This window comes from Phyllostomus discolor, chromosome X (genome assembly GCF_004126475.2).
Source record: "Phyllostomus discolor isolate MPI-MPIP mPhyDis1 chromosome X, mPhyDis1.pri.v3, whole genome shotgun sequence".
Lineage (NCBI taxonomy): Eukaryota > Metazoa > Chordata > Mammalia > Chiroptera > Phyllostomidae > Phyllostomus > Phyllostomus discolor.
The window spans coordinates 39,043,239-39,067,600 of NC_050198.1; the positions used below are offsets into that span (position 1 = coordinate 39,043,239).

The following is a 24,362-nucleotide window of genomic DNA, read 5'->3' on the forward strand; positions in this document are numbered from 1 at the left end:
GGACTCCCACAGAACCACAGAAAGCCCTTGAGGGCAGTACAAAACCTTGGTCGCCCCGCCCCCCGGGTCTCTCTGGGGGCGGAGAGGGGCGGGGCCGGTGCAGGGTGCTGGCTTTGGAACCCCAGGTCCCATTGCCCAGCCTACTAACGGCTGCTGCATGAGAGCAGTGGGGCTCGACGGCGCCGCTGCCCGGCTTCCATGGCCACGCACGGGAAGCTGCGTCGGGAGCGGGGGCCGCAGGCCGAGTATGAGACGCAAGTAAAAGGTGAGAGGGCGCTGGGCTCTCTTCTGGTCCAGTTCCCTGCTGAGACCCCAAGGCTATGGGGGAGCCCAAAAAGTGCCGCTGCCACAATCCCAGGTCCCCGTATCCTCCCCTAGCGACAAGGGTTGGGTGATGGAGGAAGGAGCCGGAGCCCCCTGCCCGCTTCTCTGCACCCCTTTGGCCTCAACCGCCCTGCTGTTCTCCCTTGCTTTCCCCCTTCCTTCACTCCTTTATCCCTCCATCACTCCCTTCCTTTGGTCTCACTACCCTAATTGGTTCTCTTTGCACCTCACCCAGTGAGCCTGAGGAGAGAAGGGGGCCTTTGGGTACACCGAGGTGCCCCCCCCCCCCCCCCCCCGCAAAGTGGCATTCTAGCCAAAATCAAACACCCTGATGTTGCTGACAGGGGCCAGCTAAAGGAGTCTGGGTACCTAGGTGGATGGCTTTGTCCTTAAACCACTTCAGTGCCTGTAGCCCAGTCCCTTTGCCCTCCCTTGGGCACTGAAGGGGCTCAGAGCTGAGGGCGGTGGTCTCTGGGTCAATCTGGCACAGTGCCTCTTGGCCTGAGAAATTCAATGAGGCCAGCCTCTCAGCCTTCTGAAGAGTAGACCTTTTCAGGTGCTGATAAACACTCTGTACAAATTGCATGCAAATCAGCTTTGCAAATTCTTTGTCGGCAACTTCTGTGGTTTGATTTGGGGGTTTTATTTAGGGCGTGGTAACTCTTACAAAGGGAAGGAGGTAGCATCCAAGCACCAGCAGTTGGGGGCCAGAAAGTTTCCCAGTGTCTTTCATGTCATTCTCAATCACTGTTTATGGATGGAAGACACTGAGGCTCTGAGGAGCGGTGACTTGCTCATGGTCATAGAATGCCACAGCTCCTAGGAGGCAGAATGAAATGACCCTTGAAGTTCCTTCCAACCCAGAGGTGCAGGTTCCAATGTAATTACCAGTGCAAGCCATTTACACCAAAGTATGCCTGAGTCCTCCCCAGGTGAGGGAAGCGGCCTGCCAGCCAGAGCCAGCTCGAGGCAATGGTGCGGGGTGAGCCGGCTCTCCAAGCCTCACCTTTGTCATTTCTGAGGGAAACAATGACTCCCATCCTGCTGCCCCAAAATGCCATGAGGATGAAGGACTTTGGAAACTCTTTAGCCAGCAAATATGGCTCAGTTAATTCACACCGAAAAATTGAGAATTTCAGGAAGGCTGTCTTTAAGATGTTTGCCTGCTGTGGCCCTCCAAAGATTTCAACTTCTGTTCCCTGCCCCCCACCTCCTCCAGCGCTGAAAGAAACTTCCTACCATGCTAGAAAACAGGATCATTGCCTTGATACCCTGAATTATGAAAGGTCAGCATAGTCGTGGTTGGGAGGCCATCTTCTCTTCTGCTTTGCTTGTCAGCAGAAGTGAGACCTGGGCCTTGCTCACAGGAAGTGCTGGTGGGGCCCGAGCACAGCAGATTCCATCCTTCCCTGTGACAGATGTTTTGTATGCCTCTCCTTTGCCCCAGGCCCTGGTAATACAGTGTTGAGCAAAAGGGAACCAGTCCTGTCCCTCCTAGAGCTCAGACACATCTGATAAATAAGGAATCACACAGTTTCTATTACGATGCTAACCACTTTAAAGGGAAAGCCGGTGGTCAAGAAAAGGGGTGGGAAGAGGGCCAGTCCTAGTTTGGGGAGCGGTCAGGGGGTGGTTGTCTGATGAGTGCATCTGAACTGAGATCTGGGAGGTGGACAGAGACACAGCCCAAAGCACTAGCTCCCAAATCTCCTACTTGACGCCAGCCAGTGCGTTGGTCTGGATCCTGACTGAGGCGTGGCTGCCCTGAAGAATAAGTGAAACAATTTGGCGGGCTGGTCCATTCAGCACTGTTTAGTTGTCCCCAGGGAGCTGTTGCTGCTCTGGGAAGGTGGGGCAGGTGCCAGAGGAAGGTGTGGTGAGCTGGGAGGTCTCAGACATTTCTTGGAATGAAATGAAATATACTTCTATTCACAAAATGTTACTGCGATTCAATGAAGATTCTCCTGATTGCAAGTGGAATAGAAACCGCTCCACCTGGCCCACGGAGCTGAGAGTCAGCCGCTGGAGCCTGGCCTCAGATAATGCAAGGACACTGCTTGGCTCTGCCCTGGTCTGCATTGGTTTCACTGTCAGGAAGCACCAACCCCCCACGCCTTCCCGTACCCCAGGCTTCCACTTATGTAGCTTGACCCTCAGTGGAAAAAGAGCACCTGTTCAGTAATTCTAATGAAAGTGTGGGGACCGTGGCCCCAGCCCCATCACCGAGCCAATGGTGGATAGGGATGGAGGTGCCGAGGGACTGGTTATGCAGGCAGCAACATCTGGAGCAGCTGGAGTCAGGGAGAGGGACCCAGGGGCTGAGAATAGGAAGCAGGTGTTCTCCAAAGGGAGGTCAGAGTCAGAGATGGGGATGCCCAATGGGCAGAACCCACTGAGGCTACTCCACACTCCACAACCCCTGGGAAGTCACTGGCAGCCCAGAAATCCAAACGGTACTGGTAATGAGCTGTTCACAGTGGAGTCCTCTCATACAGCCACCCCGGATCCTGCCACTTCACGCATCTTCCCAGGCTGGCTCCCTGGTCTGAGCCCTTACTGTCTTTTGTGTGGACTGGTGCAGTAGCTGCCAACCTGGCTGGGCGCTTCCCTCTATCACCTGGCCTCCTCCTGGGCTCCCCATGGCAGCCCCAGGGAGTTGTGGCTGCCCTCCCTCGGCTTCAGCCAGGTGTTACCTGGACCTGGGTCCCTGTGCATTTCATCCCCACTGGCCTCTCGCACTCCGCACTCCCTCGCTTCCCCTGGCACAGCTGACCGCAGCCACACTGGCTTCAGCCACCTTTACTGTTCCCTTGGCCTAAGCACTCCTCCCCCAGGCGTCCCCACAGCAGCCCCCATCACTTCCTTCAGTTCTTCTCCAGTGTTACTTGTTCCTGACCACCCTCCTCTAAAATAACCCTTCCCCATCCCCCTGCTCTGATTTGTTCGCTGGCTGTCTGTGCCCCCAGCCCCATCACAGCTGCATGAGGGCAGGCGCTCAGTCAACCCTCTTTGCCACTGTATCTCTGTGTCTAGCATGTAATCAGCATTCTGCTGGATAAAGAAATCAATTACTGCCCCTCCCTAGACACATGACAGATTCATAAGTGGGTGACCTGCTTGTCAGAGCCAAGATGGTGACTTATTTTATTTATTTACTTAATTATGTTTTGGAGAGAGAAAGCCATCGATTTGTTGTTGCATTTACTCATGCATTCACTGGTTGATTCCTGTACGTGCCCCAGCTACTGGGGATCAAACCCACAGCCCCGGCATATCGGGGTCAATGCTCTAATCAACTGAGCTACCTGGCCGGGCCTGGCAGTGACTTATTTACCCAGGAGCCCCAGTGCCCACCTGGGCACGCAGTGGCTGGTAAAAGTGTTTGCAGAGGTTGCTTAAGCTTGTCATTCAGGCAGTTCTTTGTTTTAGGCCTATGTGGGGAAAGCAGTGTTGCCCAATCGAGCCAATGATAAAGTGTCAAAAGCCATAAGTGTGGGGGCCCTGGGTGTGGCTCTGTCTGCTGGGAGGTGGGGCTCCGGTTGCCCTTGGGGGTTGTGATCAGGAGTGGGAACTGGGGGCCAAAAACAGGCCTGTTTCTTCACTCTCTTCACTTGTCAGACCCAATCAGCACTCCCCGGCCGCCGGCCTTCAGTATGGGGCTGCTCTTTGTCACAAGTCTGCTGCAGGTTTGGCAGAGCTGCAGCTGCCTTGCCCCCTCGCAGCCCTGTGTGTCTGTGTTTGCAGGGAGGCTGTTCTGCCTGGGATCCTGGACACCTGAGGGGCAGGAAGTGGCAGGGGAAGCAATTCAGGGGCTTTCCTGGAACCAGAGAGTTACGGGCAGCCTAAGTGAAAGGCGCCTGGCTAGGGCAGCTGTATTTTCTCACCATCACAACTGGTTCCACCCCTCCTCTATCCGCCAGACTCCTTGTCACCTGTAGGCCTCTGCGCAGCTCTCCTCTTACCCTGAAACAGCCTTCCCATTCCTCTTCAACCACTTGGGCCCGGCTGGTTTCCTTCAGCCTCAGCCTAGAGGTCCCTTTCCTCAGAGCTGTTCTGAGCTCAGCTGGACAGTTGAACCTGTAACTTCTCCCTGGGAGCCAGTCTCCTTCTTCCTCCACAGCCCCAGCCTTCACCCTCAGGGTGGACAGGATGGCCTCCTGCCCAGGCTTGAGCCATGGTTCCCCACAGAGATGCGCTGGCAGCTGAGTGAGCAATTGCGCTGCCTGGAGCTGCAGGGTGAGCTGCGGCGGGAGCTGCTGCAGGAGCTGGCTGAGTTCATGCGGCGCCGTGCCGAGGTGGAGCTGGAGTACTCCCGAGGCCTGGAAAAGCTGGTAGAGCGCTTCTCCAGCAGAGGAGGACGCCTGGGGGGCAGCCGGGAGCACCAAAGCTTCCGGTAGGTTCTCGTTGGCAGGATGGTTGCAGTGGGGCCCAAGTCCTGCTCCCATTCTGAGTGCCCCTCTGCCCCCAGAAAGGAGCCTTCTCTCCTGTCGTCCTTGCACTGCTGGGCTGTGTTGCTGCAACAGACGCGGCAGCAGAGCCGGGACAGCGCAGCCCTCAGTGAGGTGCTGGCTGGGCCCTTGGCCCAACGCCTGAGTCACATTGCGGAGGATGTGGGGCGCATAGTCAAGAAGGTAAGGCCCTTACCCTGGGTATAGGAGATGTGGATAGCCTTAGGATCTATTGAGGGCAGTCTGTGGGTACTCAATCTAGAGGCATCAGGGTTGGGAGGGCAGAGGAAGCCAAATGGGTATCAGGTGGCAAGGAACTGGGTGTAGCCTTTAGTGCCAAGCTGAAGTGACTGCCCCAGTGTGTGCTGCACTGAGGTAGTGATTTGGTCACACATCCCTTCTTCCCCAGAGTAAGGATCTGGAGCAGCAGCTGCAGGAGGAGCTCCTGGAGGTGGTGTCAGAGCTTCAGACGGTGAGGATGGGGTAGGGTTCACCCCAGTCAGAGCGAGGCTATCACATTGCATCTCATCAAGCCAGGCTCAAGGAGAATTGGGTGCCTTTCTCCCTGCCCTAGGCACAGGGTTGGGGGGCTAGGTGCTCACATGGGATTGCCTAGCTCTCAGGTCTGAGTACCAGGAAGAGGGGGAGGGTTGGCTGTGGCCTTGGCCTACAGCAGGGTTGCCTGGTCTTGGGCCTCCTTGCAGGCCAAGAAGACGTACCAGGTATACCACACAGAGAGCATGAATGCCGAGGCCAAGCTCCGGGAAGCTGAGCGGCAGGAGGAGAAGCGGGCCGGCCGGAGTGCTGCTGCTGCTGCCACAGCCACCACCAGCACGGAGGCGGGGCCCCTCCGCAAGTCCTCCCTCAAGAAGGGATCACGGCTGGTGGAGAAGGTGGGCTTGGAGGACATTGGTCTGTGTGTGAAGGCTATAGCTCCCGGCCTTTGTCCCTGTGAGTCCCTGGCCCACACTGGGGCCTATGGGAAAGTGGTGCATGGAGGGGCAAGACGAGGCTGCGGAGGACCTGAGCCTCTGGCAAAGCTGCAAGGGGAGGGCCTGGGCCTGGACCTGCTTAGCCCTGCCGGCTCTGGAAGGCTCCCCATGACAGAGTGGTACACAGAGACGTCAGGAGGACAGTAACTGTCTCCCCTGTGCTCCTAGCTGTCCCCCACCCCAGCAGAGCTGGGGTGAAGAGAGCTCTGGTGCTTCCAGGCCTTTCTCCCCACCTTCCTTGCTTCATACAGTGCTATGAGGTTTCAGAGCCAAGAAGAAACGTAGAATGGGTGATTGGGTACTATACAGGGATAAAGGGCATTTGAAGTGGGCCCTGAAAAGAGGATGAGGAGGTTGAGGGTGGCAGAAATACCAGGATGTGGAGGTACCAAGCTGGGAGGACCTGAGGCAGAACCGGGGCTGCCAGCCCGAGACAGGAGGGTTTGTGCACAGCAAGGCGGGCTGGGGGAGTGCGTCAGGGCTTCTGGCCACACTGTTGAGGGGCCTGTGGGACTTCAGATGTAGCTGTCCACATGGAGAGGACAGGGGAGAAAGACTATGAAGTCTGACTAACTAGATGGCCCTGGTGTACTTGTGTGGTTTTGAGCAGCGTCAGGCCAAGTTCTTGGAGCACAAACTCAAGTGTACGAAGGCGCGCAATGAGTATCTGCTCAGCCTGGCCAGTGTCAACGCTGCCGTCAGCAACTACTACTTGCATGATGTCTTGGACCTCATGGACGTGAGTGCTGGGTGGACAGACGGGGTGTGGGGGGCAGCGCCCAGTGCACTGTGGCCTATCCAAGCTGTGTCCTTGCTTTCTCCTCAGTGCTGTGACACCGGGTTCCACTTGGCCTTGGGGCAGGTTTTCCGGAGTTACACAGCTGCCGAGAGCCGCACCCAAGCCTCCCAAATGCAGGGCCTGGGCAGCCTGGAAGAGGCAGTGGAGGCCCTAGATCCTCCAGGGGACAAGGCCAAGGTGCTGGAGGTGCATGCAGTTGCCTTCTGTCCCCCGCTTCGTTTTGACTACCAGCCCCACGAAGGCGATGAGGTGAGGGTTACTGCCCCTGCCCCTTAATGCCCCCAGAATTGATGCCAAGGGCTTTGTGTTGTCTTCCCATGAGGTAAGTCAATGAATTTCACTTTGCTAAGGAGTTGAAACTCCTGAGTGCAGCTTATTTCTCAGACCCTCAGTCAACGGCTTGGAGGCAAATGAGGTGTCCCATTCGCATCTGAAGCAAACAGACTTCTGTAGGACATTGCAGTTCATCCAGGGCACAGACACCCCCCACAAGGCAAACACAGCAAAAATGTCACTGTTGACACCAGGTGGCAGGTGGGCATATAGCTGTCCACATACACTTCTTCCAATCATTCTGTATGTTTCAGACACTTCATAACATAAACTTAGAGGCAAAGAAACCATACAAGCAGGAAAATGTAACTAGGCATCTTTTTACTTGGCTCTGAGCTTTTTTTTTCCCCTTTACCCATTTATCCTAATGGGTACTGCGCATGGGCTGGGATTACATGGAGCTTTTAGTTATTTTATCTGTATTTTGACCAAAGTAATAGTTTAAAAACCTAGAGGTTACTGAAGGCTTACAATGGCACACAGTTATTCTCCGACTCACCCTTTCTGTTCCCATTCCCACTCCCCAGAAATACCCACTTCCCAGTCTTCTAGCTGCTGCCTCTGGAATTCCCTCTGTGTGTTCAGATCATGCAGCAGGCTGCTAGCTGCTTTTCAACTTGCCGTAGGCCCGACCAGCTTCCTGTGGAAGATCCGAGCTCAGGCTCTCCCCCACCACCACGTAGTAGGGCTCATGGCCCTGCCTCCACACCAGACAATCAGCACCCTCCCTCTTTTTTTTTTCAGAGCTCTGCTCTGGAGCAGATCTGAAAATGTCTGTATTCTTTCCTTGAAATTGATTGGTAGTTTAGCTGGATATAGAGTTCAAGGTAGAAAATCAGTTTCCTTTCACTATTATAGGTGAGAAGTGCAATGCCATTTCATTTCTGAGTCTTTGTACACGATCTGTAATTGTTCTCCGTGAAGCTTTCAGGATAGTCTCTTTTCCTATTGTTGTAAAATTTTAGGATGCTATACTTTGGGGACTCTCTTCCCTTCATGATGCTGGGCAAACAGTGAGTGGGTCCTCTCAGTCTGGAAAGTTGTGTCCTTAGGTTTTGCTTGTATTATTTCTTTGATAATTTTCTCCCCTAATAGTCTTTTCTTTTAAGAATTCTTATAAGTATGCATGGAACTAGAGGGTATTATGCCAAGTGAAATAAGTCAGGCCAAGAAAGACAAACATGGCCCTGGCTGGTGTAGCTCAGTGGATTGAGCATGGGCTGCGAATAGAAGGGTCGCTGGTTCGATTCCCAATCAGGGCACATGCCTGGGTTGTGGGCCGGGTCCCCAGTGGTGGCTGCACAAGAGGCAACCACACATTGATGTTTCTTTCTCTCTCTTCCTCCCTTCCCCCATCTCTAAAAATAAATAAATAAAATTTAAAAAAGACGAATAAGATTTCACTTATATATGGAATCTAAAGAACAAAGTAAATGAACAAACAAGACAGAAACAGACTCATAGACACAGAGAACAGACTGATGACTGCCAGATGGGAGGGGGTTGGGGGCTGGGTGAGAAAGGTGAAGGGATTAAGAGGTACAAGTTGGTAGTTACAAAATAGTCACGGGGGTAGAAGTACAGCCCAGGGAATATAGTCTATAAATATTGTAATAACTATGCATGGTGCCAGATGGGCACTTGAATTATCGGGGGGATCCATTCATAAGTTATATACTTGTCTAACTACTATGCTGTACACCTGAAACTAACAGAATAATATTAAATGTCAACTGTAATTGAATGCACAATACAAAAGATTTCTTATAATTAAATGTTGGACCTCATGGGTTAATTCTCTAATTTCTTTATCTTTTTCTCTATCCTATTTCCTATTTCTATGCCTTTTAATTCTGATTTCTTAGAGGTTTCTTCAACTATCTCTACCAACCCCATGCTGAAATTTTTTGAAATTTACTGTTATACTTTTTTTTCTAAGAGTTCTTTTTTGTTTTCTAAATTTCTGTTATAACCCTTTGTTATTGTTTCACGAATACAATATTTTCTCAAATCTTTCTGAAATGTTTATCTTTGTTTTCTTGGTATTTTCTCTGTTCCTTGCATTTTCTCTGTTTTCTTGCAGTATTTTTTAAAAAATTGAGTTGAAGGAGGGAAGGAGAGAGAGACAGACACATCAGCTTGTTGTTACACTTATTTATGCATTTCTTGGTTGATTTTAAAAAGAACATTTTATTTATTTATTTTTAGACAGGGGGGAAGGGAAGGAGGAAGAGAGGGAGAGAAACACCAATGTGTGGTTGCCTCTTACACGCCCTCTGCTGGGGACCTGGCCTCCAACCCAGGCATGTGTCCTGACTAATCAAGCCAGTGACCCTTGGGTTCTCAGGCCAGCACTCAATCCACTGAGCCACACCAGCCAGGGCTCCTTGGTTGATTTTCGTATGTGCCCTGACGAGGGATTGAACCTACAATGCTGACGTATCAGGATGCCACTATAACCAACTTTACTGCAGAACTGCCAGAACTACCTGGCCAGGTTCTCTTGCAGTATTTTTTTAAAACTTGCTTTGATCTATGTCTGTCATTTTAGAGCTTTCCTTAATGGCTGGTTTGGCCATCAGTTCATATTTAAGAGGGGGCACAGAGAGGGAATTAGATACATGATGTGCGTAAGCCGTGCTGGTCAACAGTGCTGTTCCCTACAGGGTGGCTGGGCAGGAACTCAGATCATTGCTGCAAGCGAGACTCATACCTTGAGGGGAACCAGGGAAGTGAGTCTCAGGAAAAACTCTAGGACTTGGGCTAGAATCGGGGTGGGGATTGGGGAGAGGATTGACTCTGGCTTGGATGCTGTCAGAAAGCAAGGGTAACTTTGTGTGTCTTATTTATTTATTATTTTATTTTAATTGTTGTTCAAGTCCAGTTTTGTGCCTTTTACCCCCAGCCCTCTCCACCTCCCTCCCGTTTCCACATCCCCTTGTTATTGTCCCTGTGTCCTTTATACTTGTTCCTGTAAACCCTTCCCCTTTTTTCCTGAAATTCTCTCTCCTCTCCTCTCTGGTCACTGTCAGCCTGTCCTCTATTTCAGTGTCTTTGGTTCTATTTTGCTTGTTTGTTTGTTTTATTGTTAAAGGTGAGATCATATGGTATTTGTCTTTCACCGCCTGGCTTATTTCGCTTAGCATAATGCTCTCCAGTTCCATCCATGCTGTCGCAAAGGGTAGGAGCTCCTTTTCTCTCTGCTGCATACTATTCCATTGTGTAAATGTACCACAGTTTTTTGATCCAGTCATTTACTGATGGGCACTTAGGTTGCTTCCAGCACTTGCTTATTGTAAATTGTGCTACTATGGACATTGGGGTGCATAGGTTCTTTTGGATTGGTGCTTCAGGGTTCTTAGGATGTCTTGATAAATCTTCTAGAAGGCAGGGTGGGGGATGAAGGGAGAGTAAAGCTGTCATTGATGAGGAAGCAGTAGTCATTCATGAGCTGGGACAGGGTCAGGTTTACTTGTTTTTGTGGCTTGGCCAATATGTGTGTGTTTGTCTGTGCTCAGACGTGATTACACAGTGGTCTTGTTTCAGTCTTCAGCCATCATGGTCACAAAGGGGCCTTGTTTGATGCTGATTGTCTATGACGTTCCTCATGTTCAGTGGGACAGCAGTAAGACCCAGCTGGGGCTGCTCCACATGGTGGCGGCTGCTCCGCTCTTTCTCATCTGTGGGGGGTTTCGCCTCCTTCTTCAGCTGTGACTAGTGTCCCTGAGTCCAGAATTCCCCCAATTTATCCTTTCCAAAGAGTAAATCTCTAGCTTTCTGTTAACTGTAGGTTTGAGGGGGTGATTCTTCTAATGTCATTGCTACCTATGGTATAGAAAGACTTTTTTAAAACAATATTTTCTTTAATTTTATTTTTTTAATTTATTTTTTTTAAAGATTTTATTTATTTATTTATTAGGGAGGGAAGGGAAGGGGGGGAGAGAGAGAGAGAGAGGGAGAGGGAGAGGGAGAGGGAGAGGGAGAGGGAGAGAGAGAGGGAGGGAGAGAAACATCAATGTGTGGTTGCTGGGGGTTATGGCCTGCAACCCAGGAATGTACCCTGGCTGGGAATCAAACCTGGGACACTTTAGTTCCCAGCCCACGCTCAATCCACTGAGCTACGCCAGCCAGGGCATTAATTTTATTTTAATTGTTGTTCAAGTACAGTTTTCTGTCTTTTACTCCCATCCCAGCCCACCCACCCATCCCTCCCCACCTCCCGCCCATTTCCACCCCCACCCCCAGTTTTTGTCCATGTGTCCTTTATACTTGTTCCTGTAAACCCTTCCCCTTTTCCCCTGAAATTCCCTCCCCTTTCCCCCGTGGTCACTGTCAGCCTGTTCTCAATTTCAGTGTCTTTGGTTATATTTTGCTTGTTTGTTTTATTTTTTAGAAAGACCTTTTTTTTTTTAAATCAAGATTTATCTACCACCCTGGCTGGTGTGGCTCATTGGATTGAATGCCAGTCTATAAACCAAAGTGTTGCTGCTTGGATTCCCAGTCAGAGCACATGCCTGGGGTGCGGGCCAGGTTCCCAGTAGGGGGCATGCGAGAGGCAACCACACATTGATGTTTCTCTCCCTCTCCCTCTCCCTCCCTTCCCCTCTCTCTAAAAAAATAAATAAATAAAAATCTTAAAAAAAAGATTTACCATTTTTGTAAACTATGAATTTTCTAAAAGATTTTTTTTTTTTTTTTATTTTTACAGACAGGGAGAAAGAGAGGGAGAAAAACATCAACGTATGGTTGCTTCTCACATGCCCCCAACTGGGGACCTGGCCCACAACCCAGGCATGTGCACTGACTGGGAATCAAACCAGCGATCCTTTGGTTCACAAGCTGGCATTCAATTTACTGAGCCATACCAGCCAGGGCCGAGATTTACCATTTTAAGCATACAGTTCAGTGACATTAAGCCCATTAACCACAACCACCATCCATCTCCAGAACTTTTCATCTTCCCAAACTGAAATTCTGTTCCTATAGACACTTAACCCCCGCATTCCCCTCCCCCAACCCTAGCACCAACCACCCTGCTTTCTGTCTCTGAATTTGACTACTCCAGGGATCTCATATAAGTGGAATCCTACACTATTTGTCTTTTTTTAATTTTTTTTTTAATTTTTAGAGAGGGGAAGGGAAGGAAGAAGAGAGAGAGAGAAACATCAATGTGTGGTTGCCTCTCGGCGTGGTCCCCACTATGGACCTGGCCTGCAACCCAGGCATGTGCCCTGACTGGGAATCGAACCTGGGAGCCTTTGGTTCACAGTCTGTGCTCAATCCACTGAGCTACGCCAGCCAGGGCTCTAGTTGTCTTTATGTAACTGGTTTATTTCACTTAGCATAATATCCTCAGGGTTCATCCATGTTGAAACATGTATCAGAATTTTGTTCCTTTTTAAGGTTGAATAACATTCTGATGCATGGAGAGACCATGTTTTATTTGTCTATTCCTCCATCGGTGGACGCTTGGGTTGCTTTCACCTTTAAATTTTTTTTATTTATTCATTTTATATAGAGAGAGGAAGGGGTGGGGGAGATAGAGATTTGTTGTTCTACTTACTTATGCATTTGTTGGTTGATTCTTGTATGTGTCCTGACTGGGGATCGAACCCGTAACCTTGGCATATTGGGCAGACACTCTAACCAGCTAAGCTACCTGGCTAGGGCTGCTTCCATCTTTTGACTACTATGAATACCTCTGCTATGAACAGAAGTATACAAATATCTCTTCTAGAACCTGCTTCCACTTCTTTTGGGTAGATACTCCAAAGCACAATTGCCAGATCATGTGACAAGTCTATGTGTAATGTTTTGAGAAACCATGGTATCATTTCCTAGACAGACTTTTAGCTAGTCCCCTGCACCTGGGAGGCACCCACTGCCTCCACCTTCTGAGTTTTTCTGGCTTCAGTGGCTGCTTTGACTGGCTACTGTCTGAGCTCATTTGAGTCAGATACTCCGGTCTCCATCTTCCACAAAACTGTTGACATTTCTTCTATGCTGTCGTCTCCTCCCCTCTCCCGGGTGTCCCTGTGATTTCTACCTTCATGCGTCCCTTTATGGTGGAGCATGGGGGAGCAGAGAGCAGGTTGTGTTTAGCCTGTCATGGGTAAGGGAAGCCCTCACTCTCAATTTGAACTTGATGTCAGAGTTTTCTGGGTGTTTACGTGTTCTTTGCTTCCTAAAGCTTTCTCCTCCCAGCCCCCCACCCCCACGTTGCTCATGGGAATCTATTTCTGCCTGATTAGAGTAAGCCGTTTTTCTGCCCTCTGCTCTCCCCAGGAGAGGTGTGGCCAAGCCTTCCATCTTCTGACTCAGGCCCCAGCCTTCCTGACCATTAAAAAAAATAAGTAGTCACTCCCATCCCTTCTCCCAGCCCCTGGTGTGCCTGCCTCTATAGATCTGCTCCTTCTGGACATTTGACGTAAACAAACTCATACCATATATGGCCTTTTGTGTCTGGCTTCTTTCACTCAAGAGAATGTCTTCAAGGGTCACCCATGTTGCAGCACATGGCAGGCAGGACTTCATTCATTTTCGTGGCTGAATAATATTCTATTGTGTGGATACAGCACATTTGCTTACCCATCCATCAGCTGCTACACGCTCAGGCTGCTGTCACCCCGGGGCTATTATGAGGGTGCTGCCCGAGTGTCTGTGCACAGGCCTGGGTGTGTGTGGTTGTGCTCCTCTCCCTTGGGGCAGTACCCTTGCCATTCTCCAGGACCAGATGTGCGAAGCATCGAGGCCTGGTGGTCCTGTGCATCAGGCAGTGGAACTGCACTCAGTTCCCTCATGCCCTGGAGACCCTGCTGTCTGCTGCCCAGCCCCACTCCCACTCCCATGTTTGAGTCCTCAGTTCCTCGGATGCTGCCCTTTGTAGGTGGCTGACATCCGGGTCGAGGTGGAGCTGCGGGATGAGATTCTACCCAGAGCCCAGAATATCCAGAGCCGCCTAGACCGACAGACAATAGAGACAGAGGAGGTATGAATGGCCTGGCCTGTGATGGGGACAGAGACTTGGAGACACTGAGCCAGGTGGCCATGGCCACCCCTTCCCTTTTCTTCAGAGTTGGACTTCTTGTCCCTTGCCTGTCCCCAGTTTTTCCTGCCCTGAGCTTCCTGCCTTCTCCCCAGGTGAACAAGACACTGAAGGCTACACTGCAGGCCCTGCTGGAGGTGATGGCACTGGAAGATGGGGAAGTGGTCGACTCTTTCCAGGCCAGTCCCTCCACTGAGTCCCTCAAGTCCACCAACTCGGACCCAGGTGCTCGGCAGGCTGGCCGCAGGAGGGGCCAGCAGCAGGAGACCGAGACCTTCTACATCACGGTGGGGAGGGCTGGGCTGGAGGGCAGGGGTAGGGTACAGAGGGTGCCCAAAGCTGGGACTAAAACTTTGGGTTTTGGGGGGGGGCTTCCCAGAAGCTACAGGAGTATCTGAGTGGACGGAGCATCCTCGCCAAGCTGCAGGCCAAGCATGAGAAACTGCAGGAGGCCATTCAGCGAGGTGGGCCCCGGTCCTGGTCTCCTTGGTCCCTTCCACTCCACCCCAGGGGCCAGGAGCGCCACCTGCCCTTGGCTCTCCTGCCTTGGAACCTCACCCAGCCCGTGCTGCTCTCTGACCAGAGAGGAGCTTTGCTGGTGGGATGGAAATAACCCAGCAAAGGTCCTGGCCTCTGTTGTGCCCTTGGCCCCACTAAGCGCCCTTGGCCTTTAGGCCACACGTTTCTCTCTGTGGAGCATCGAGAGCCTCCTGGCCTGAGAGGCACACCAACATTTTCTATCCCCCAGGTGACAAGGAGGAACAGGAGGTGTCATGGTGAGTCCTTCATGGAGGCTGGTTTGTTTTGAGGAGCTGGGGCTCTGCAAGGGTCAAGCTGTGATGTCCCCTGTCCCTTCTCCTCGGGGCCCAGCTCTGCTTCCCATTCCTCTGTGGCTTCCATTTTCCACTTTGCCCAGTGGGTTCCGAAGTAACTCTCAAGCTCCAGGGCCCTGTTTGGTTGGGCTGGGTGGTGGGGCACCCTATTCCCCATGCCCGCAACCCTCAGAGTCAGCTTCCATTCACTACAGGGCCCAGTACACACAGAGAAAATTCCAGAAGAGCCGCCATGCCCGCCCCAGCTCCCAGTATAACCAGAAACTCTTCGGGGGAGATATGGAGAAGTTTATCCAGGTACTTGCTTTGCCTCCCGCTCCAACTGAATGCAGGCCCTCCCCTGCATTCTCGTCTCTCTCCAGCCCCGGGCCGCCTCTGTAACCCGGCTGCCTGTGACCCTGGTGTCCTTCACTGCCAACCGCCTTTCCTGGGCAGGCCTCTGCCAGGCCTCCGCTGATCAAAGGGAACATCCTGAACTAGAAACAGGCATCTCCCCAAAGCCTCAGGCAGCATCTATTATTTGTCATGATATGATTATGCATGTACACATTCCAAAGAGTCAACAGAGCATTTAAAAGAACCAATTTGAGTTGTGCACTGCTACTTGATTCGAGGTCAACATGCAGAATCGGATGCCATTTGCACATCCTGGCAAAGTTAGCAGGTAAAATGTAAGGCTCTGCCTAAAACGGCACGGGGGACATCAGACACTTGGGACTGAATCTTGCAAGCCGCATGCTGGGCCTCATTGCCAACAACCATAACGCATTGTTAGGATAAAATAAAAGCAAGCAAATGATGTGGTGGGACTTGCTGTGCCCAGAGAGAAGTGAACACCCTCTCTGTCCCCAGAGCTCAGGCCAGCCCGTGCCCCTGGTGGTGGAGAGCTGTATCCGCTTCATCAACCTCAACGGTAAGCCTGGCACCCAGTACCTGGCACCCATGTGGAGGGTGTGGGGAGAGGACTCGGTGCCCAGTGGCTCTTTGTCCTCCTGCAGGCCTACAGCATGAGGGCATCTTCCGAGTGTCGGGTGCTCAGCCCCGGATCTCAGAGATACGCGACGCTTTCGAAAGAGGTAGGGACAGGCAGGGTAGGGTGGCGGTGGGGGGCTAGCTAGAATGGGTGTGATCAGCCTTCTCGTACCTTGCATTGTCGTCAGGGGAGGACCCGCTGGTGGAGGGCTGCACAGCCCGTGACCTGGACTCGGTGGCGGGAGTGCTGAAGCTCTACTTTCGGAGCCTGGATCCCCCACTCTTCTCCTCAGACCTGTTCACAGAGCTTCTGGCTTCTGCTGGTGAGGCCAGGGCCTGAGGTCGGCTGGGTGGGAGGGGCCGATCCCCAGTGGCTGTGTCCACACTTGTGGGCTTTTTTCCTCTTTTGGGGTGGTGGCCTTGGCCACAGAGCTGGAGGCCACGGAAGAGCGGGTGGAGCTTGTGAGCCGCCTTCTGGCACAGCTGCCGGGACCGGTGCTGGTGGTCCTGCGTTACCTCTTCACCTTCCTCAACCAGTGAGTACTTCTCAGGAGGCAGGAGCGGCTGATGTGGGGGGTGCCCGGGACACTGGGCAGGGAGTTCCCTGCTTGTGACTTGCATGTGCCCCCAGCCTGGCCCAGTATAGTGATGAGAACATGATGGACCCGTACAACCTGGCCGTATGCTTTGGGCCGACACTGCTGCCTGTGCCCGCTGGGCAGGACCCTGTGGCCTTGCAGGCCCGGGTGAACCAGCTGGTGCAGACGCTCATCGTGCAGCCTGCTCGGGTTTTCCCGTCCCTGACCCTGCTGCCAGGCCCTGTCTATGAGAAGTGCATGGCGCCGCCTTCTGCCAGCTGCCTGGGGTATGCTGTTTGTGCTGCCTGGAGTGGGGCGGGCCGTCCAGCCGAGGGGAGCCCCATCAATCACCCATCTTCCTCCCTCTGCTCTGGACTTCAGGGACACCCAGGTGGAGGGCCTGGCAGGGGACAACGAGCCGGAGCTGGAAGCTGGGACCCTGGCCCAGGAAGATGGTGAGGGTATTGAGAAGGAGGACCCCACCCTGTCCCCACCCTGGATGCCCACTTCACCCCTCCCACTGAGATCCTCTCTTCTTCCAGTCCTAGAGGGCGTTGTGGAGGCCGTGGCCTGCTTTGCCTACACAGGCCGCACAGCCAAGGAGCTAAGCTTCCAGCGTGGGGATGTGCTGCGGCTGCATGAGCGGGCCTCCAGCGACTGGTGGTGGGGCGAGTGTGCTGGCAACCGGGGACTCATTCCCCACAAGTACATCACGTTGCCTGGGGGGTAAGTGAGTGCCACATGCTTCCGGGGGGCTCTCCACAGCTTCCCTTCAACCCAGGTCTTGGCCGTTCCACCAACCCAAGTCCCAGTGTCTGGAGGCTTTCTGTGTACCTTTCTGACTACTTCTGGCTGGCACTGAGACACGAAGCCTGCCACCCTCCTCCAGCATCCTAAACAGGCCATTTTTCTGACCACAGAGCAGAGAAGCCATCGGTGGGCCAGGGGCTGCAGGCTGCAGGGGAGCTGGTGAGCAGTCCAGAGGGCCTCCTGGCCATGGAATTTTTCCATCGGTGAGCAAGGGGTATTCGGCCCGTCAGGAAGACCCGTTCTCATGGCCTCACTTGCCCACTCCCACCTGAGCGCTGTTGGGGGTTGCCAACCCTGTCCCAAGCCATGAACAGGCTGGAGGGGGCTGGGGTCAGGCTTTGGGCACATGGAGAGGGGGCCACTTAGGTGAGGGATGTCAGTGGATGATAGGATGAACCCTCTGGGCCAGCCCCGCTGTCTTTTTCCCTTGGGCACACCCTGAGATGGGAGGAGCCACTGCCAGTTCAGTGCAGGGACTTCCCAGGGCCCCTGCCGGGCTCACTGTCTGTGCCCTGCAGGCCAGAGCCATGCACCTCACCCGGGGGCCCTTCTGGGCACAGACGGCACTTCGTGGTCCCAACCTCCCCAGACCGACATGTGGAGGTGGATAAGGTGAGAGCGGGCACTGGCTGAGTGGCAGGTGAGAGCATGTCTCTTGGGGGTCTCTGCCTCCCCTTATGAATCAGATTCTTCCTTCCTAAGATTTAAGTCTGCCTCTCCTGGCCTCAGACAGGCTGCTTGAGGCTAACCCAAAAAGTGACAGGTCAGCAAGGGTATAAGTTTAAGGGGAAGGACATGCCCAGAGGCAGGGGACAGGGTGACATGAAGGCACATGCATTTGGGTGTTATGGTTGGTTGAGCAGGAAGTGGTTAGTGGCATGGGCATGGGCTATCAGACAGGCTTTAAGGCTGGAATCTGGAGCAAAGCTAGGTGACAGATGGTGACATGGCAGGAGCTTGGTGGGCCAAGGAGGATGAGAGGGACAGATGGAAAGAGGCTGGAGGGGGTGGCTGGCTGGGGAGCTGGGCAGCACAGTGGCTCTGTCAGGAGGAGAGAGGAGGTGCTGTGTGCAGCCCCGGGAGGGTGCACAGCCTGGGGAGACCCAGCCCCTGCTCTGTCTGATGAGCCCATGTTGACTACCTGATGGGTGCTCGCTGTTCCCAGCCAAGACAGAGGCTCTAGGGACAGTCTGCGCTCACAGAGAGAGCTGGAGAGCACACTGTGTCCTAGGTATAGCCCAGTGGCCAGGCCTGGGAACACAGGGACAGGGGGCTGAATTGGATCAGCAGGCGGTAGGAGTGGGGCAGTGCAGCCGAGACATTCCGGGGGGAGGCAGGCAGCAGGCAGGGCCAGGCGAGGTGCAGGCGACTGCAGACCTGGGAGGTCCTGCATGCTGGTGGCCCCCGAGGTCATGTGGCAGGTCTCAGCCACGGAGAGAGTAGGTATGAGGCTCCCACACATCAAGGCTGGGTGAAAGTTGCTGTCCCCAAAGGAGGTTGTGAGAATCCCACTAAAAGTGGCAAAAGGTAAACTGGGCAAGGGAGGAGGGACAGTAACTGAGGGTGCATAGAAAGGAAGGGCCCGGTGACAGGTTGGTGGCAAAGGACTTTGTTTTTGGAGTGGGGAGTTCTGGTGGAGGCTCGGACAACAGAGGGTAGGAGGGCCTCATGCCCGGGTTAGTTGTCATCTCACTGACCCGGGGGGCGGGGGGGGGAGTGGCCGGGCAGTGGGGGACACTCCTACCAGAGGCCCTTCTTCTCTCACCTCTCTGCCAGGCTGTGGCACAGACCATGGACTCGGTGTTTAAGGAGCTCTTGGGCAAAGCTGCTGTCCGTCAGGGCCTTGGGCCAGCATCGACCAGCTCTCCTGGCCCCGGGCCCCGTAGCCCGAGGCTTCCAGGCTGCAGCCGCCTCGGCAAGCACAAAGGCTTCTCCCGCAGCCCTGGGGCCCCAACCTCACCCTCAACGTCCCACCCCCAGGGCCCGGACTCACCCCTCAAGCCACACTGAGGTGCTGCTGGCTCCTCAGCGGTCCCCCCACCCTAGGGGATCACTGGCAAGACTCTACCCTTCCCAGGCCCTTTGCTTCTCCCTGCCCTGTCCAGCCCTGTCCAGCAAGCACTGAACACCTGCTCCTGACCCTCTGCAGAGAGAAGGACATGGCCGACCAAACAAGCCCCTGCCTGCCCCAGCCCTGGCTTGGGCCCTTTTAGGAGGCAGCCAAAGAGGGAGGCTGGGGGCAAGCCCCTCCCTGGCTTTTCTGTGAGGGCTGTCGGGTGGTGTGTGCCCTTGCTCAGGGGAGCATGCCTGTCAGTACCCAGGCCCATCTCTGCTTCAGCCAAGGACGTGAGACTGGCAGGGCTTGGCAGCATCCATAAAGACTGACCCCTGACATGAGCCAGTTCTCTTGTGTTGGTGGACTGGGCAGGTGGGTGCAGGGCCAACCCCCTGGTGCCCCTACTGTTTGAGGCCAGATGCCAGGGTGTTCAACAAAGGGGGAAGGTTGGGCAGCCGGAATAGCCTCTGCGGGCAGCGGGAGAGACTTGGCATAGGGCTGTGTGGGCTGGGGACTTGTACATTTGAAGGCTCAGTCACCTGCATCATGGGTTCCAGAGTCACACATGTGTCTGTGGAGCTGTGTGTATTCGGGGGCTTCTGAGAATGTCTTTCCATGTCACCTTCAACCCACTGTTAGCCTGATCCAAGGAGACTCACTGGGTGGAACATGAGCTGATACTTTTATTATTATTATTATTAGAGAGTGAGAAGGGACACAGAGGGCAAATACACAAGTGAAGAAAGGAAGCTCCCCTGGCCTCGCCCTCTTTCCTTCCTTCTGGGCTCCCCGGGACCTCTATCTCAGGGGCAGGTGCTGCCTAGGGCAGAAGCCATGGACCACGCAGTGCCACTGCAGCCCCTCCTCATACCTGGTGCCAAGGAGCTGCCCTGGGCCTGTCACTATCTGGAGCCAATTCCCAGTTGGCCCTCTTCTCTCTGAATGCCAGGACCAGCCCCTTGACAGGCAGCTGAGCTCTGTGGAGCTTCTGGAAGGAAGGCGCCCCCTGGCTTCTCAGGAGGAAGTGTCCTTAGCCAGGAAGGAGCTGGCAGTGGCACAGGACTCCTCTTGGGGCCCCAAGCTGGGTGGGGTGCGCCTCCTAGTGCAGCAGAGCAGGCTGCGCAGCTCTGAAGAGACACTGCTGCTGAAGGAGGCATAGATCCAGGGGTTGGTACAGCTGTTGAGGCTGCCCAGCAGCATGAGCAGCACGAAGGGGGGGCCTGTGTAGGTGGAGGAGAAGGGTTGGGGCTGAGGGTGCCCAGGCAGAGGCACGACCCCATGTGCCTGCTAGCGGTTAGCAATCCCACAGCTAGATGTTCGTGTGTGGGGGCGGGGGGGGGGCGGTGGGTAGAGGCGCATATGCATCCAAGCCCCAGCCCTCCCCGTAGCTCTAGCCACAGCCACACCTACCTTCCAGAGGTGCCTCGGGGTCCCACGCTGCCCACAGTTGTACAAGGAAGAAGGGTGCCCAGCACAGCACATAGACAATTACAATCACCAGCGTCATTCTCACGGTCTTGGCCACAGCTGCTGACACAGGGGCTCTCTCGCCGGGACTGCCTGTCTGGGACCCTCTTCGGTGCCTCCCAGGCCTCTCCGCTGGCCCCAGAACCAGGCTGGCATGAATCTCCCGGAAGATGAGCACCTGACAGGCAGCGATACCCAGGGCAGGTGCTACAAACACCATTAGGGCAATCCAGGTGACATAGGTACGAAGGCCCCAGGGTTCGATAAAGTGACCCCAGCAGTCGAAGACCCCGCTGTTGGCTCCCACCTCACGCTGGGCAAAGATAAACAGCTGCGGCAGGCTGAAAAGGAGCGAGAAGGCCCAGGCCGCCAGCACTGGCCGGTTCCAGTGAGCTCCACCTCCGTGGCGGTGTGCCAGCATGGGATAGCAAATGGCACGGTGGCGGTCCAACGTCATGGCCAGGATCATGTAGGAGGAAGCATACATGCCCACCATCTGCAGGTACTTGATGATTCGGCACAGGGCATCAGGCCCTTGGAAGCGGTCGGTGGCATCCCAGGCCAGCTGGGGCAGCACTTGGAACAGAGCCACAGCCAGGTCAGCCAGGCACAAGTGGCCGATGAAGACGTGCATAGGTGCCCAGCGGCCATGACGGCCCCGTCGCGCCAGAGCCCCCAACACCAAGCCATTGCTCAGGACCACAGCCACAAAGACTACGGAGAGCAGGGCCACCTCCACCTGGGCTAGCAGCTGGTTCCGGGTGTCTGCAGGCTCCTCCTTGCTGCTGTTGCCAAGTGGGAGAGGTGGAGAGACGGCTCCAAGAACAGCTGGGCAAGGATGGGGGGAGAGGGCAAGTTAGGGAGGGTACTGTGCAGGGGGATCAGAGAACCAAAGGAGGTTCCAACTAGACAGGCAGAGCAAGTGACCTGGATCTTCTGCTTCCCTTCCACCAGCAGAGCGCACATCATCTCCCCACCTCAGATGATATGGAGGGAAGGGCAGCCCCAGCCCCCATGGGCAGCCTTGAGAGAAGGGTGAACGAACTGTCTGAAAGAGGGGCTTCTTGGCTTCTTCCAACCCCACTCCAGGCGACTCCACTCAGCCCACCTGGCTCATCCCAGTGCAGGCAGGGGTAGGGACCCAGTGGCTAGAATCTTACCAGAGGTGGTGGAAACCACAAGCATGTTGGGGCCGGGATGGGTGTCCTGAACACCTGGAGGAGAATAGGGTGGCGAGCTCAACCTTCCATCCAAAGGGCCCGCCCTGCTGCCGGGAGTCTGTGGACAGAGGCCCTTAGAAAGGTGCCAGGGTGGCAGAGTGTCTGTGTGTATGGTGGGGGGGGGGGGCTCCAGCCTGTGCATGCAGCTGTGTATCAGCCATGAGGTGCTGGGGTTTGTGTGTGTGCATGTGTTCTCCAGCAATTGGGAGCTAGGTGCACACCCTCAGCTCGATCAAGGTTGGTGAGGTGTGGCCCCATTGAGCAGGCATGGACCTCGGGACCCTGCTATGCTCCTCCCAGGACTGGGCAGGGGGAAGACAGAGAAAGGGGAAATTAAATAGTTGGACAGACTGAGCCTAGGACCCAGCTAGGCAGTCCACGAGACCCAAGGCAAACATCTAGAACCTCCTGCCCTAACAGAGGCCAAGAGACGGGACATGGAAGGGCTGAGGACTGGGTGGGAAGGGCCAGCATGCCTCCGGTACCCCTGGCAGCCCCTTACCTGGCTGGGCTCCTGGATTCTTGGGAAGCTGGGCAGCAGTGGACTCGAAGGTATCCCAGGAGCTCAGATCTGCTCTCCATCGCCTGCCCCGCCCCAACCCAGCCTCTGGGAGTGACCTGCCCAGGAGGGGACTTCCTCCCCGCTCCCCATGCACCTCCCCTGGCCTCCTGCCTGTGGCACCGGGAAGGACTGCTTCCCTTCCTGCCCCCAGCCACTCCAGGGACTTTTCCCAGGACTCCTTTCCCCTACTCCGTTCCTGAGGGCATTGAGGCTGGTCCCCATCTTGACCCAGCTGTGACCTTTAGGCCAGCTACCCTCCCTCTTCTGTCCTCTGAACTGCCCCCACCCCTGCAGGGACCAGCTTACTGGAATGTCGGGTCTGGCAGGGCTTTGGGAGATCGCTTAGTTCAGGGTCCCCATTATAAGTGGGGAAACTGAGATCAGAGATGGGTGGGACTGGCTCAGGATCATACAGCTTTTTTTGTGGCAAAGCTTGACTCCCCTTTCCCAAGCCAGGCTCCTTCTGGTCCTCTTTGGGCAGGGGTAAGGAAAGGGTGAGAGCTCAAGGAATCCCCACTAACAGAGGGACAGCCCTCCCAGTCCCACAGAGGCCCCTCCCCCTCCTCAGTGAGGGCCGGCCGGAGATGAGGGACAGGAAGGGAAGAGGTGGGGTGAGATCAAGCCGGGTCTTAATGTGCCCAGTGAGATCCAGTTTCCTCCCCAAGGCCCAGTGGAAGCCCGGGACCCTCTGCCCTCTCCCCCCTCCCCCCATCCGAAACTACCTGTCCTAGGAAGAGGAGGCTTCTGAGCTCCTGCACTCAGGCATATTCCAGGTCTCCCTGTCCCCGCCTCAATCCTGTCTCCTCCCTGTCTCTCTCCCTCTTCCTCTCCCTCCCTCTTCCTCTCTCTCTCCCACACCCCACACCCTCACATACACCCACAAAGGCATATACACAGCATCGTAGGTAGACAGACAGACATGGACATTTCTGCACCCTGTGTAGGAGCTTCCCTGCCAGGGTCTGTAGGCAATGACCTTCCCTGCCTCCCTTCCCCTTCTCAGGCTCCAGGACTTTCTCCAACCAGCAGCCCATTGGTGTCCCCACCCCAGGCGCCCTCTTTCCACCCCTCCTCTGCCCTTGCCACAGGCCTTGACCTCCTCAGCCTAGAAGCCCAGCGCAAGCCAGTGGCCTGCACACTGCCAAAGGCCAGGCTCTGAGCTGAGTTCAGCTCTTTTTTCCTGTTTGTCCGTCTTCTCTGTTGACCTGCAAGCCTAGAGACCAAAAACAGCCCCTTAATGACCAGGCCCAAGTACAACCAAGTCCAAGGCTTCCTCTTCCTAGCCAGAGAGGCTGGCTGTGCCCCAGCCCCTCCTAGCCTTTGACCTGGCAGAGGGGACGTGAGGACAGGTGTCTCATACACTCGGCACACCCCTACCCTACACTCCGCAGCCACACATACAGCAGCACACAGCGCACACTATTCCTACAGGTGCCGCACAGACAGCACCCAACGCACACACATGCACACCACACACACACCCTACCCCCCGACATCACACATGTGCCAGCCTGGAGTGACCTCTGTGCCCTCGGTCCCCAAGATTCTCCCAGACTTGCAGGAGATATGGGATCTCTCTGGTCCACACCAGGAACTGAGGTGCCTACAGAGGAGCACATGTCCCTGCTTTGTCATTCCCCAGCTGTGCAACCTTGCACAGGCTATGCCCAGCTCTCTCCACCTCAGCCTACTCCTCTATACACTGGGCATCTAATAATTGAAGGTCAACCCGTGGTCATCAGATGGGCAAAGACCTGGAACCAGCAGGTGATAAGCCTTCACAAACATCTGGTTGTACTAATGTAGGGCAGTGGTAGAGGCTTGGGGAAGGAAGCTCCTGGGACTGGCCAGGAAGTGGTACCAGCCTTCCTGGATAATCATTTCCTTATGAGTTTCTTTGCTTGGGGTTGATATAGGCCATGC

General features: G+C 54.6%; 2 protein-coding genes across 4 annotated transcripts; one reads left to right on the forward strand and one right to left on the reverse strand.

The window, feature by feature from the left end:
- The first annotated feature begins 120 nt into the window (after nucleotides 1-120).
- Nucleotides 121-19,754, forward strand: ARHGAP4 (Rho GTPase activating protein 4). 2 transcript variants are annotated; one of them, XM_036016290.1, is made up of 22 exons: nucleotides 121-265; nucleotides 4,513-4,717; nucleotides 4,793-4,955; nucleotides 5,182-5,244; nucleotides 5,477-5,665; nucleotides 6,375-6,503; nucleotides 6,591-6,812; nucleotides 13,783-13,884; nucleotides 14,037-14,228; nucleotides 14,321-14,405; nucleotides 14,690-14,717; nucleotides 14,969-15,071; nucleotides 15,627-15,687; nucleotides 15,773-15,850; nucleotides 15,935-16,069; nucleotides 16,177-16,282; nucleotides 16,378-16,611; nucleotides 16,706-16,785; nucleotides 16,867-17,050; nucleotides 17,245-17,337; nucleotides 17,653-17,746; nucleotides 18,911-19,754. In XM_036016290.1, exons 1-22 carry the CDS (start codon nucleotides 199-201, stop codon nucleotides 19,142-19,144), a joined length of 2,847 nt encoding a protein of 948 aa, XP_035872183.1. In that variant the 5' UTR covers nucleotides 121-198; the 3' UTR covers nucleotides 19,145-19,754. The 2 variants fall into 2 exon arrangements, with proteins under 2 accessions (XP_035872183.1, XP_028378938.1); XM_028523137.2 differs by having other exon boundaries at nucleotides 16,706-16,779.
- A 99-nt stretch (nucleotides 19,755-19,853) lies between these two features.
- On the reverse strand, nucleotides 19,854-23,239 carry AVPR2 (arginine vasopressin receptor 2). 2 transcript variants are annotated; one of them, XM_036016291.1, is made up of 4 exons: nucleotides 22,380-23,239; nucleotides 21,818-21,871; nucleotides 20,601-21,485; nucleotides 19,854-20,334 (listed from the first exon to the last, which is right to left on the reverse strand). In XM_036016291.1, the coding sequence occupies exons 2-4, from the start codon at nucleotides 21,840-21,842 to the stop codon at nucleotides 20,093-20,095; spliced, it is 1,152 nt and encodes a 383-aa protein (XP_035872184.1). In that variant the 5' UTR covers nucleotides 21,843-21,871; nucleotides 22,380-23,239; the 3' UTR covers nucleotides 19,854-20,092. The 2 variants fall into 2 exon arrangements, with proteins under 2 accessions (XP_035872184.1, XP_035872185.1); XM_036016292.1 differs by having other exon boundaries at nucleotides 19,854-20,410; nucleotides 22,380-23,236.
- Between the last annotated feature and the right edge of the window lie 1,123 nt (nucleotides 23,240-24,362).

Coding starts and splice junctions, on each gene's coding strand:
- ARHGAP4 (XM_036016290.1), top strand. CDS start 199: ATGGCCACGCACGGGAAGCTGCGTCGGGAGCGGGGGCCGCAGGCCGAG. Junction 6,504..6,590: donor ATGTCTTGGACCTCATGGAC/GTGAGTGCTGGG, acceptor CTTTCTCCTCAG/TGCTGTGACACCGGGTTCCA. Junction 15,072..15,626: donor ATATGGAGAAGTTTATCCAG/GTACTTGCTTTG, acceptor CTCTGTCCCCAG/AGCTCAGGCCAGCCCGTGCC.
- AVPR2 (XM_036016291.1), bottom strand. CDS start 21,842: ATGCTTGTGGTTTCCACCACCTCTG. Junction 21,486..21,817: donor TGTGGTTTCCACCACCTCTG/GTAAGATTCTAG, acceptor ATCCTTGCCCAG/CTGTTCTTGGAGCCGTCTCT. Junction 20,335..20,600: donor CCCCGAGGCACCTCTGGAAG/GTAGGTGTGGCT, acceptor TGCCTCCTTCAG/CAGCAGTGTCTCTTCAGAGC.